At 34.3% G+C, this 13769-nt stretch overlaps 1 protein-coding gene across 1 annotated transcript in view; it reads right to left on the bottom strand.

Annotated features, from left to right (window-relative positions):
• Positions 1-4268: 4268 nt before the first annotated feature.
• Positions 4269-13769, bottom strand: part of LOC141511018 (flavin-containing monooxygenase 5-like) — a 41201-nt gene continuing 31700 nt past the window's right edge. The window contains exons 6-9 of the mRNA XM_074220358.1: positions 10341-10540; positions 6889-7241; positions 6672-6744; positions 4269-4635 (exon numbers count right to left, since the gene is read on the bottom strand). Coding sequence (XP_074076459.1) covers positions 4269-4635; positions 6672-6744; positions 6889-7241; positions 10341-10540 — 993 coding nt within the window. The remainder of the gene's footprint in view (positions 4636-6671; positions 6745-6888; positions 7242-10340; positions 10541-13769) is intronic.

The following is a 13769-nucleotide window of genomic DNA, read 5'->3' as shown; positions in this document are numbered from 1 at the left end:
TGAGATTTTCAACTTTAACCCTAGCACTTGGCATAGTTATAGGAACAGAGTTAGAACTTAATAATTTCTTGTTGGTTGATTTGATTAAAGGTATAAGTTCTGAAGTAGTAGCACAGAGGATAGGAGTAGCCCAGGCATATAGTTTTCCTTTTCAGAGAATATGAGGAAGCCAGGTTCCACTTGAGACAAAAGGTTTCTTTACCTCAGCCTCTTCCCAGTAACGCTACAAGCTCAGACTTTTGCTAGGAAGTTCATTGGAAAAAGAGTCCTGGACCTGGATTCAGACACTGAATCTTGGCTCTTCCTACTTACCACTGTGTTGCCTCAACTTTGGGAAAGTCATTTTCCTACTGGGGATTCCTCATCTATAAACAGAGAGTACTGGACTAAATGATCCCTAAGGTCTCTGACAACTTTATGGTTTATTTCCAATACTTTTAAAGATGAAGGTTAGAGGAGAGAGAGACACACAGAGAGAGACAGAGAGACAGACAGAGACAGAGACAGAGAGATGAAGACCAGAGAGGCACAGAAAGACAGATAGACAGAGACAGAGAGATGAAGACCAGAGAGGCACAGAAAGACAGATAGACAGAGACAGAGAGATGAAGACAGAGAGACACAGAGAGAGATACACACATACAGAGACACACACAGAGAGAGGGAGACAGATAGACACAGAGACTAGACAGAGACAGAGAGATAGAAGCACACACACACAAAGAGAGAGATAGAGAGATACACACAGCGATATAGAGACTGACAGAGACAGAGAGACAGAGAGACACACACAGACAGATAGATAGAGACAGACAGAGACACAGAGACAGAGGAAATAAGAGGAAAGGTCATATAAGAGACTGATGGAGAGAGAGAGAGAGAGGAGAAGGGGAAGACCAACAATTACTGGGTCAAAGGAGCATAAATTTTACATTATCAGCAAACTCATATAGGCTATGTTAAATTTAAACTTTTGTTGAAATTTATTGAAATCAATTAACTAGAATGTAACAGTGGTCAGATAATTTTAGTTTCCACACATGATTTAGATATCTTCATGCTCAATCTAATTTTTTAACCATTTGTTTATAATTTAGGAGGACTGACAAGAATACCAGTATTCGCTCTGAAGTGAATTCTTTACTATATAAATTTCAACATCAAAAAAAGTATGAAAAAAGTATGAACCAAAGTGTGCTCATTAAGCTTTTTGTTTAGCTTTTTATAACCCATATAGATACCATATGCTTCCAAAGTTTTAAAGACATAATCCGTAATCATTGATTATAGCAAGAGGGGTTTTAGTAAAACTGAAAGGGTATTGATACCTTTCAAATTATGCGCCAGAAAGTAAGCATTAAGGCTTTTTTTTTGACCTAATAGGTTTAAAAGTGAATAATGTTCCAGAGACAATAGAAAGGTAAGTCAGATAGCTTACCCAGTATCTTTGTTGTGTCAAAAGAAATTGAGAGGGGTGGCTAGGTGGCTCAGTGGATAGAGCACCGGCCTTGGAGTCAGGAGTACCTGGGTTCAAATCCAACCTCAGACACTTAATAATTACCTAGCCATGTGGCCTTGGGTAAGCCACTTAACCCTGTTGCCTTGAAAAATCTAAAAAAAAAAAAAGAAATTGAGAGAGGCCTCTAGGAAGTTGGGTGGACTTCCTATGGCAGAATTATGGGAGCACAACAGCACCAGGTCAAGGGTGAGTTTCAACCAATTTCAATAGGGAGAATTTTCATAGATCCATTTGAGTGTCTGAATAGTAAACTCTATTTGGATGAATGTTCACTACTGGATTTAAGGATACGAGATACCCCAACTCAAAACTGCTTCAGTCATCTACTCTCTATCTACCATGATGACCACTCTAGGAGACTCTAAGTTTACTATCTGACTCTCTTTTAAAAGCCTATGAGTTAAACTGTATATTTGTTACATAAAATAAATATTTCAACACCAATAGCATCAGACAGGCTGGCTAAGTTCCCAGGACAGTCCAAGAAAAAGCTTATTCATTTCCTAGAATGTAAGAGAAGTATAGACCTGAGAGAGAATTACTATAATCTGACTCCTAATCTTATTCAATTGAAACAGCAATTTCCAGAGTCATTGATGATCTCTTAATTATAAAATCTGATGATCTTTTCTCAATCCTCATCCTTCTTGATGTCTTTGTATTTGACATTGTTAATCCCCCTTTTCTCCTGGAAAAGGAAAGAGATTATTCCTTTTAGTTTTCTTAGTACTTCTTTTTTCTGCATTCTATTCTACTTGCCTGATTTCTTGGCCTCTTTGTTCGACCTTCATCCATGTCATGTCCACTTATTGTGGTTGTAACTTATACCTCTCTTTTGGGTCCTATTCTATTCTATTTTTTCTGGATCAGAGTTATCAAATGCAGGCTGTGTTAAATTGCAATTGGAAATTATTCAACAAAAGGAATATAAATAAAATGTATATATTCGATATTTATATATGAATTTTCTCAGTCAATGTACAACTTCAGGGATTTTTAGGTATGGTTTAGTGGCTCCCATTTCTTTTTGAGTTTGACCCCACTGCTCATCACTGCATTTCAATTACCATCTCTACAGACATGATTTCCAGATTTGCATATCTAGCCCTAGTTTTTCTCCTGAATTAAATTTTTTCTATACTACAAACTGTCTTTTGGATAGCTGGGATTGGATGTTCCAGTTATAGGAATCTCAAATTCCACATGTCTGTAAAAGAACTTGTCTTTTCTTCCAAACTTTTCCATTTTCTGAACTTTCCTATTACAGCCAAGAGCAATACTATCCTCTCAGTCACCCAGAATTATAACCTTGGTCATCCTTAATCCCTCTCTTTCACTCACCTCACATATTTAATTCTTTGCAAAATCTTGCATTTCTAGCTTCATAACATATCTCCTACACATCCCTACTCTTCATTCACATAACCTCTACTGCTCTCATCATCTCTTGTTTGGACCATCGCAACAGCTTTCTAATTGGGCTCATTCTTTATTGCTCTTAATTTATTATCAGGAAGGTAGAGGAGGATAGGACAGATAGGAGAGACAGTGCCATTGACTTGTCAGTTGTATCATAGATATAATCTCTTATAATTGTTGTGAGAGTGTTTTGAGCCACCAGTGTGACTCATTAGGGTTTTTTGTGTTGGGCTTTATTCTGCTTATGGTTTTAGCTACATAAAAGGGACATTAACTTTGAATAACAAAAGCAGTGACAGATTTTTATTTGGTAATACCTTTGAAAGACTTCCTTATCCTTTTATGTGAAGTGTGAGGATCAATTAGAGAAAAAGAAAAATATTGCTGTAACACTCCAGCAATACTCATTTATTTGAGAACAGAATAGAGAAAATAAATCATGAGGGGTTACAATACCAAGGTAGTAAGGTCTTAATATGTTGAATGGTTAAGGGCTATTTGCCTTGGAATGAGGATCAAATACTTAAATAAGAAATGAAAGGAGGAAAGGAAACAAACATTTAGGTATATGCCAAGCACTTTAAATATACTGTCTTGTTTGGTCCACCCTTGTGGTGGAATTTGAAGCATCAGTTATTAGATGGAGTGTGTTTTTTAGAAGACATTATGTTTTATTGGCTATACCTAAAGTCACATGCTCCTCCCAAAGTTAGGATATATATAAAACTTTATTTGAAAGTCATGTGATTGCATATTTTAAAAATAAATGAAAAAATTACTTAGAACTTGTGATTTATACATATTTTTAAACTTCAAAAATCATTTGCCTTTTAAAAGGTTTTGCTATTAAAATGTATTTAATAAATAAACAATTTTCTTTTTTTCTGACAAATTTAAGTGACTAAAAGATTTTTCCCTCATACCTCCCATTTCCCATCTGGTAAATGGAAACTTTTTTTCCTAAATAGGAACATCACTAAATGAATAGAATTGGAGAAAGGGTTATAGAAAAGCTAAAATAATTATTAAAGCATACTTTGCCAGAACTAATTAGGGGATAATTATTCATTTTTAAAAGAGATTCACTGTAGGAGATCTTCAAACAGAAAAATTAGCCTTACCACTTGATGTTAGACTTTGATATACTCAAATTATATTTTCACACACTCTTTCTGGAAAAATCCACCACAGAAAATAAATCAATGCTATATATCATTCCATGACATTTGTGATGCCAGTAAATAAAACTGACATAAGGATGATTAAAAAAAAGTTCAAAAAATTAGTATAGTAAACATTTTATGTTTTTACTACTCGTTAATGCATTAATTTACTTCCTTTTAGGATGATAGATATAACGATAATAAGATAAGATACCGGCTAAAACTACAAAGCCCACAGGTGCCATCTTAATCCAAGAATTTTCTGAAGATGGATTATGGACAGTACGGGTTTTCATGGGTTTGAGTATCCTTTCTGTTTGAGTCAGGATAGCTCTCCTGGCTCCATTCCATTTCCTGGGTCCATGCAAGCGGTACTGATATGGGGTGCAGGGGCCAAAGAAAACCTTCCAGGCCAACTTGGGATCCCAGAGGAAAAGCCAGAGAAGGTTGGGTTTCACACCAATTTGGGTAGCAATTTCATCCATGTACTCGATGTGATCTACTTGGATGGTGTGACGAGGACTCTTCACATACCTGCAATGAAGCAAAAGTGTGAGCTAATCATAATCTGTTCTGATTTCCATCGTCCAACTTCTCCAAGGTTTGGTTTGAGTAAGAAATAACCTAGAATCTTTTTGTTTTTGGAATCAATTCTGTTACTCATTGACTATGTCATGATAATTTGGACAGTCTAAGAATGTGGGATAGAATTCTGTGTACACTTACTATACTAAGTGTTGAAGATGCCAATCTAGACAAAAACGGTCCCTGCCATTAGGGATTTGAAGTACCAATGGGTGAGGTAACCTGTAAAAAAAACCTAAGTAAATGCAGATCTGTGTAGAAATGATAAAAGAAGATGTATTTAAAAACCCCATAGCTAGATGGATCAGTAAAAGCTTCTTGAATAACACAAAATTTGAGCTGAAGGAAGTCAGAGACGGAGATAAGGGGGTATGCCAAGCACTCAGGATTTGAAGATGGCCGCAAAAGTATGGAGATGGAATGACATATTTGAGCATAAAAGCACTGTGTGATCCTGGGCAAGTCCCTTACTCTCTATATATGGAAACTAGTTCTGTAGAACTATAAACTAAGTCATAGGTGGGTTGCAACCTGCACTTTGCATAAGCAAAAGAATTTTACAAATGGAGAATTATCCAGGTTTATGACATAAAAATATTCTATAGGTAATTATATATAATAGAATAGTAGAATGCTTTAACTGGAAAGGATATTGAAGAATATCTAATCCAACACTTTGATTTTAAACATAAAGACACTGTGACTAAGAAACAAGAAGTATCTTGCTCAAGATTACATAACTAATAAATAGCAAATAGATATGCATGAAAAATACAGCACATATTAAAATATGTAGCTCAACTATAAGGTTCTTGAGGACAAGTAATATATTTTAGATGGTGCCATATTTTCCACCGTTTGAAGCTTATCTGGCAAGATAAGGTACCAGACACAGAGGTCCTCTCTGGTGCTGAACTACCAAGTATTCAAACTCTTTTACAGAGAGCAAAACTCCAATGGGCTGGCCATAGAGTGCTTATAATAGATGCTTACCCAAAAGATTATTTTATGTAGACCTCTTGTGAGGCAAGTACTAATATCACCATATTAGTACTTGCCTCACAAGAGTATGAAGAAGTGAAATAAAGATACTCTCAAGATCTCTCTGAAGAACTTTAGTGAGACATAGGAAAAGCTGGCACAGGACTATTCAGCACGGCATGCCTGAATCAAAGAAGGCACTGTATTCTATGAACAAATCAAAATCATAGAAGTAAAAAGGAAATGTGAACTGTACAAATCCAAGGGAACTTTCATTCTCAATGTTTTAAACCTGTGCCCAATGTATGACAATGCCATCTGATCTGGTATTGGTTTGATCAGACATAACTGAGCACATTATTCCCTGACCCTCAAATTTTAATGTTATAGGTCTTCTTCAAAATCAAAGAATGAACACTTTCCACAATCCCTTGCATATAATTAATGTTTATAACATAGACAGAGACAGAGAGATAGAGTAATGGTGAGAAAGAGGGAGGGAGAGAGAGAGATATGAGGGAGTTGAAGAGAAAGAGATAGGAAAAAGAAAGTGCTATAAGAAATGATGAATAGATGGATTTCAGAAAAGCCTGGAAAGACTTAAAAGAATTGATACAGAGTGTAAGTGAGCAAATCCAGGAGAACATTGCATACAAAAACAGCAACAATGTGTGATGATCAACTGTGATAATCTTAGCTCTTCTCAGCAATACAGTGTTCAAAAAACAATTCTAAAAGACTTATGATGGAAAATGACATCCACATCCAGAGAAAATGCAGATCAAAGCCTACTGTTTTCACTGTTTTATTTCTTTTTTTTTCATTCTTGTGGTTTTTCTCTTTTGATTATTCTTTCGTATCATGGCTAATATGGAAATATGTTTAACATGATTATATATGAATAACCTAAAAAATAAAGTGTCTAATTTGTAAAGAAAAATATTTTGTATTCTCAGGAACCCATTACCATATCTATTTTTATTTCTTAGGATGAAGTTTCCTACCGTTTTGCCATAGCTATTTTTCTCTGTGTAATGTCAGCCATCATATTTTTCATTGAAGGTAATTTGTTCAGCCCTAAGAAAGAAAAACCAGATTTTATCAGGTGGCCAAGGAGTTGATGGATTATATCTTAATGAAGAGGACAAAATGCTCCCGAGAGAACCTGATGATTTACTATGACATACATAGAAGGACTTTCTCCAAGTTTCATCCACATACCCTTGAATACTCGTGCAGCCCAGCGACTCTGGAGCTCTGCAATGGGTAAGACAATGCCCAGAGGTTGAATGAGGCCAATGACGGCTAGAGTTGGCTGCTCCAGGTCAGGAGGGAACATAAGCTTGTAGAGAGACACCTCGTTATTGGTAACTTTGATGATATCTTCAAGAAAAGGAAAACTGATATTGTATCCTGTAGCAAAGATAACCACATCGATATCTTCTTCTATGGTGTCATCCTCAAAAATGGCACCTGTTTCAGTGAATTCCTTTATGTTTGGTTTCACTAAGACTTTACCAGAAATTATGTGATTTGGCAGGTCGTCATTGACAGTTGGATGCTGGCTTAAAGGTCTGTAGATAAAATAAAAGTTTAAAAAAAGTGTACTTAAGTATCAAAACACAGTATATAAGGGAATACTTAAGGAATGTAGAAATTGTCGTTATTTTTCTCTAAGCTATAATTTGTATCCCTTTCCATCTCCTCTTAACATATTATTGTACATATATTGGTCACATGCCAACAATTTCCAGATTATACAAACACAGCTTTAATAAAATTAGATGTGAACATAATTAGGCATCATACTTGTTGAATTCATTTGTTTTGGTTTCTTTTTAAATATAAATTTTGAAAGAATGTAATGGCTACATCTGCCTTCTATTGTCCCTCAAATCTTCCCTTGAATATGCAAGAAATTAATTTTATTCTTTTATATGAAATGTTTATGCGTATTTTCTTCTATTTAACAACCAAGTGGAAAACAATATAATAGTGATAGTAATAATACCTAGCATTTATATTGTACTTTAAAGTTTGTAAAATGTTTGACAAACATTATCTCATTCTATCTTCACAACAACCCTAGGAGGTAGGTGCTATTTTACTCCCACTTTATGAATCAGAAAACTGAGGCAGACTTAGGTTAGGTTGGGTAGTATCTTAGATGAAACTCGAATTCAAGTTTTCCCAAGTACAGGTTCTATGCACCAGGTCATCTAGCTTTTATATACATAATACATACATACATACACACATTTACACATATATGTAATGTATATGCATTTATATGGGTATATGTGCAATAAATATCTAGAAAGCACACCCTCAGAGGTTTATATTTATAAAAAAATTTCTGTTAATTATCTCATATTATTTTTTTGTGGAATCAGAGATGTGGGATAGACAATAGTACAATTCAATAGATTCTGAATTGGTTGAATGGTCAGACCAAAAGCATAGTCATTAATGAATCTATATCAATATAGAAAGATTGCTTTAGTAATGTGCTATTTAGGGAATTGTGCCCTTTGGTCCTTTACTATTTGATATTGTAATTGGTGACATGATTATGGGAATCAAGATGTACTTTGGATAAACATTTGTTAGTTATGTGACCCCAGGCAAGTCACTTAACCTCAATGAGCCTCAATTTCCTTAGCTATAAAATGATTGGACTTAGAGAACGCTAAGAGAATTGCCTCACACCTCTAAACTTATGTGAGCAATGAATAGACAGAATTCTTTTTTTAAAATAATATTTTATTTTCCTTCAATTACATGTTAAAATAAGTTTTGACATTTAAAATTTTTTGAGTTCCAAATTCTATCTCTCCTTCTTCCCACCCTCCCTGAGATGATAAGTTATCTGATATAGGTTATACATATGCAATCATTTAAACATTTCCATATTATTCAGATAGAATTCTTACAAAATTTGCTTATGCAAATCTAGGAAAGATTGCTAACACATTGGGATTATAAGGTCAAGATACAAAAAGATCTTGACAGGTACTGATATTGAATTGAATCAAATAGGATAAAATTTAATAGGGAATATAAAGCCCTATATTTTTTTAGTTTTGGATTTTTTTGCAAGGCAGTGGGGTTAAGTGACTTGCCCAATTGGGGTCAGACAGCTAAGTAAGTATTAAATGTCTGAGGTTGGATTTGAACTCAAGCTCTCCTGACTTCAGTTCCACTATACTACTTTATTGCCCCTCACAAAGTCTTACTTTTGCATTTAAGAAACCAACTTTTCAAATGCAAGACATAAAAGGCAGGTATAGATGCTAGTTTCCCTGAAAAAGACTTTTAATGGACTTCCAATTCAATCTGAGTCTGCAATGTGAAACAGCAGTCAAAAAATTTATGTTACCTTGATCTATATTGAGAGGCATAGTTCCCAGGAAGGAATTATTCTCATTATATTCTGCTCTGGTCAATCTACATTTCATAATGTTATGTTCACTTTTGGGCATTACAATTTAGTAAGGAATCTAGCAAACTTTTCTAGAATAATGAACAGTCTTGAGTTCATGCCATACAAAGAGTATTTGAGGAAAGTGAGGAGAAGAAAAGGTTCAAGAGGGACATGAAAGCTTTTTTTTGAGCACTTGCAAGATTCTCATGTAAAAGAGTGATTAGATGTGCTTTGCTTGGCCCAAGAGGATGGAACCAGGGTGAAAGTTTCAAAGAAACAGATTTAGGCTTAATCTAAAGGAAACTTTCCTAACAATAAGAGTCATAAAAAATGGAATGGGCTGCAGTTTCCCTTTCATTGCAGCTGTTCAAGAAAAGGCTGAATGACCAGTTGTTGAATATGCTGTTATGGTAATTTGGCTTATATTTATAAAAATTTATATTTATATTGATAAAATTTATATTTATATTTATAAAAATATAAAAAATTTATAAAATAATTTGGTTGAAGAAGATAACAACTGAATTCTCTTCTAGTCTGACATTCTATGATTCAGTGAATTAAAATGATGTCATTAAATTGGATTTTCCCATAGCAACAATGTTGTCATATAGTTTGTTTTGTCACAGGTTATGTATCTGATCAAATGCTGGATACTCCACTTTTGGAAGAAATGATTGACCACCACATTTTATCAGTTAGAATTTATATGTCTTTATACAGCTTTCCTATTTGTATATAAATTGAATAAGCCACAGCCAGTCATTAAAATTAATTTAATATGATGTAATAGCATACTATACTGAACAAAGTTCATGTTATCTTTCTAAATCTGCCTAATTTAGTTGCAACCAATCAAAAATGAAGAAATTTATAATTTAAAATATCTTTGAAAAAATCTTTGACTTTTTAAAGAAATTGATCTGGAGATGTTTGTTTCAGAAATCTTCCCCTCCCCAAAATTATCACAGATTTACCCATAGACATTAGATCACAAGTTGGTTGCTTTTTCCCCTCTCTCTATTGCTGATTAATCTAATTCCTGACCCTTAAATGTGAGCATATGTCCTACATTTCCTGATTCTCTTATTTACCTAAAAGCTTCTAGTTCTGTTGGAAGGAAAAGGAAAAGGAAGGAAAGGCACAGAAGTAAACTAGAAAAGAAGAAAGGAAAGGAAGCAAGAGGGAACACATGGATATGAACATAATCACATATACCCATTTTCATATACACTTAAATCCTGTGTACCTGTGCTGAGGTTGTAGGCCATAGTGGGAATGGTTAAACCGTGAATTCAATGTCTTCTCCAACTGATTGTTAACTATTCTGAGACTTGCTATTTTCCGGAGCAAACTGTTGAATCGAGTGAAGAATGAACTGTCCATGGGATACCCGTTGTCCCAAACACGGTGTAATATCCATGATCCGTGTCTAGTGCTAAGGAAGACCTAAGAGAGAGAGAGCAGTGGGTGAATGAGAAAACTGAGGGATTTTTTATTCATATCTTGCTTTCATTTGTAAATATACTATTCTTATTGAGCCCTTGCCCCAAATCCTTCATATGATCTATCACCATACTGAATGAAATCCATAATAATTTCCATTACCATTCAAAAAATTTGGCTTAATTATTCATCTAGGAAAAACCATAGAGAAAAATATTATTGCTGAGACTATGATATTGAGGAGATGTATGGACAACCTTTAGAGCTGTTCTTTCAGGAAATCACTTGTATAAGTATGCACATACATAATATACATATGTACATATGTACATACATATATAATTTAGACAGTCACTGCAAATGGACAATGAGTTGGTCATAGAAGTGAACAGAAGAGGAAAAGTAGCTAGATTGACTCTGGAAAACTGAAGATTTATTTTTGTGACTCCCAAGTTTTTCCCCTAAAAAAAAAAGATTGATATTTTTAATACTAGTATTCTTTTGGGATTGTTGAGTGGCTAGAATGTATAGTACATTTTAAACTTCAAAGAAAAATAGAAATTACTTAGAGGACAATGGGAAGGTGCAAGGAAAGTTTGATTAGATGGCAATATAGAAAATCATAAAGAAATGGCATAAAAGAAGATATCAAAGAAATGCATGAACAAAAAAGATGATCAGAGGAGTTGTGGAAAGGTGGTGTGTTGGAAGACCCAATGTGGAGAATTATGGGAGGAACCATAAAAATCAAGAATCTCAGAGCTGGAAGTGACCTCAATGAGCATTTAGTCTGACCCATATACATACAAGGAATTCCAACTATAATATATACTGGACAAGAGCTTGAATAAAGACTTCTTTTTAAAATCCTCTAAGGGGCAGCTAGGTGGCACAGTGGATAGAGCACTAGCTCTAGAGTCAGGAGGACCTAAGTTCACATCTGGCCTCAGACCCTTAATAATTACCTAATTTGTTGCCTTGCAAAAGTCAAAAATAAAAAAAATAAAGTTCTCTAAGGAGGAAGAACCTACCACCTCTCAAGAAGGTTCATTATACATTGGAATATGCCTGATTCTTAGAAAGGCTTTCCTGGCATCTTGCCTAAATTTTCTTCTTACAAATTCCATATGTTATTTCTGGTTCTACCCTCTAGGACCAAACAGAACAAGATTAATCCTTCAAATACCTGAATTCAGTCATTATATACCCCCCCCTTCCCTTGCTTAACCCCCAATTAATTCTTCTCTTCTCTTTTAGGTTAAAAATACATATTTCCTTTAACTAAAACTAAAAGCACATAACTAACATAAAAGCTAACTAAAAACACATAATTCCTTATACCATAAGAACTCAAGACTCTGCACAATCCAGGGACCCCCTTCTCTGGACACTTTTCAGCTCATCAATGAATTCCTTAAATTATGTTACCCAGAACTGGACACAATAATCCAGATGAAGACTGATATGGGCAGAGGAGAGTAGAACTTTTACCTCTCTTTAAGAAATTTTGCTTTTCAATGTATCCCAAGATTAAATTAACTTTTTTGGGGGCTACTATAGCACAGTGGTGACCCATTGCAGTCCAATAAATTCTTTAAATCTTTTTCAATTCAGCTATTATCCTCCATCATTTTAATCTACATGATGTTGAATTTTTCTATACCAATGGCAAGACTTTACCTTTATCCCTGTTGGATGTCATTTTATTAGCTTCAATCTAATTCTCTAGCCTGTCAAGGTAAAAGAGATTCTGATTCTATTGTCAAGCATTTTTTGATTTCTTTACAACTTTGAGTTTTTTGTAAGGTTGATAAATATGACATCTATGTTTTTTTCTAGGAACATGTAAAAGTTTAACACAGGATGTACTTATAGATGAATCACAATATGAGTATCTTGTTTTTTCTAAATATGGAGTAGTTCATTATTAGTACATTGGTCACTAGGTGCTGAATTTTTTGACCATAGCAAAGCATGAAACAAATAAAAATACAAAGCATTCCTTGATCTTGTGTATTCCTTCTGTGGCACCAATAGTAGAGTGTTAGAAAAGATGGCAGAAGACAAGAATAACAAAATTTTTACGTAACATGAGAATTAACAAATTTTGGCTAACTATAAAGCCCTTTATTCAGGGGTAACAAGATGACATATTCCTGGGAGAATTGTGTCATATCAGTCTTGACACTTACTATAGATGGAAAGAAGAGGGAAAAAGGTGCTGATATACGGAAGGACCTCTCTCAGATTTTCTGTAGAAAGTTACAAAGGAATTGGTAACCTTACCAATTACAAATACAATGAATGCTGAATACAATGCCAACCACAAGATCCGCTGAGTACCAGCAATAATGGAGAGCATTTTTTTAAGTTGATTTATGAAGTTGTACATTTGCACTTGAAGGACCTGGAATTTCTTCTTTGTGGCTGCCACTTCCACTGATAAGAATTGAGAATATTCTCTGCCCTTGTAGAGGTCTTCATAATTGGTTTTAAAAAAACTCCCAAATACTGATTTCTGTTAATGAGCCTTTCAGAATTTCACTAGGCTGGTCATCAAATATTAGATATGCCAATAGAACATTTTAATCAATCATTCAGTCCATAAACATGAATCAAGTGTCTACTATGTGCTAATACCAATACTCCTATTGTAGAAACTACATCCTCTGAAGCAGGACATCAAAAGTGACGGTCTTTTAGAGCTAAAAGGTCATTTAGAGATTTAGACTTGCCAGATCTAGATTTGACTTTTGATTCAGTTAAAAAGAAATATTATTTCCATATTACATCTATTTTCCTTTTCATAAGACTTGCCAGATTTTGACTTCCTGGGATATAGCTTCAGAAAATTCCAAATTAGCTACATGTCACTGATTAGGACATTGCAGTCCTCTAAGGACCCTAATGGCAAAGTACATACTACTAATAAATCCCATGAGTAAGGTTGCATGTATTTAAATTCATACAATTTGAAGTTATAGCTATGTAAATTGTAGTAATTGGTTCCAGTTCACTGGAAATCAGCATTGAGAATTCAAATAATGTGACAACTTCAAAGAATGAATTATTCACATTAGTTTGGATCTAGCATACAAACCACCAAAAGCTTATCCAAAGTAAAGCAATAATACATATCTCTGGAAATTTTGTCTAAATTTGTGTTCTAAGATTTAATATTTGTATTTCCAAGGAATAATGACAGATAATCAAAATAGATTCTTTTTTTTTG

Source organism: Macrotis lagotis, chromosome 2, assembly GCF_037893015.1.
Source record: "Macrotis lagotis isolate mMagLag1 chromosome 2, bilby.v1.9.chrom.fasta, whole genome shotgun sequence".
In the NCBI taxonomy this organism is placed as follows: Eukaryota; Metazoa; Chordata; class Mammalia; order Peramelemorphia; family Peramelidae; genus Macrotis; species Macrotis lagotis.
The sequence above is the reverse complement of the archived record's forward strand: the minus strand, read 5'-3'. Positions and strand labels throughout refer to the sequence as shown.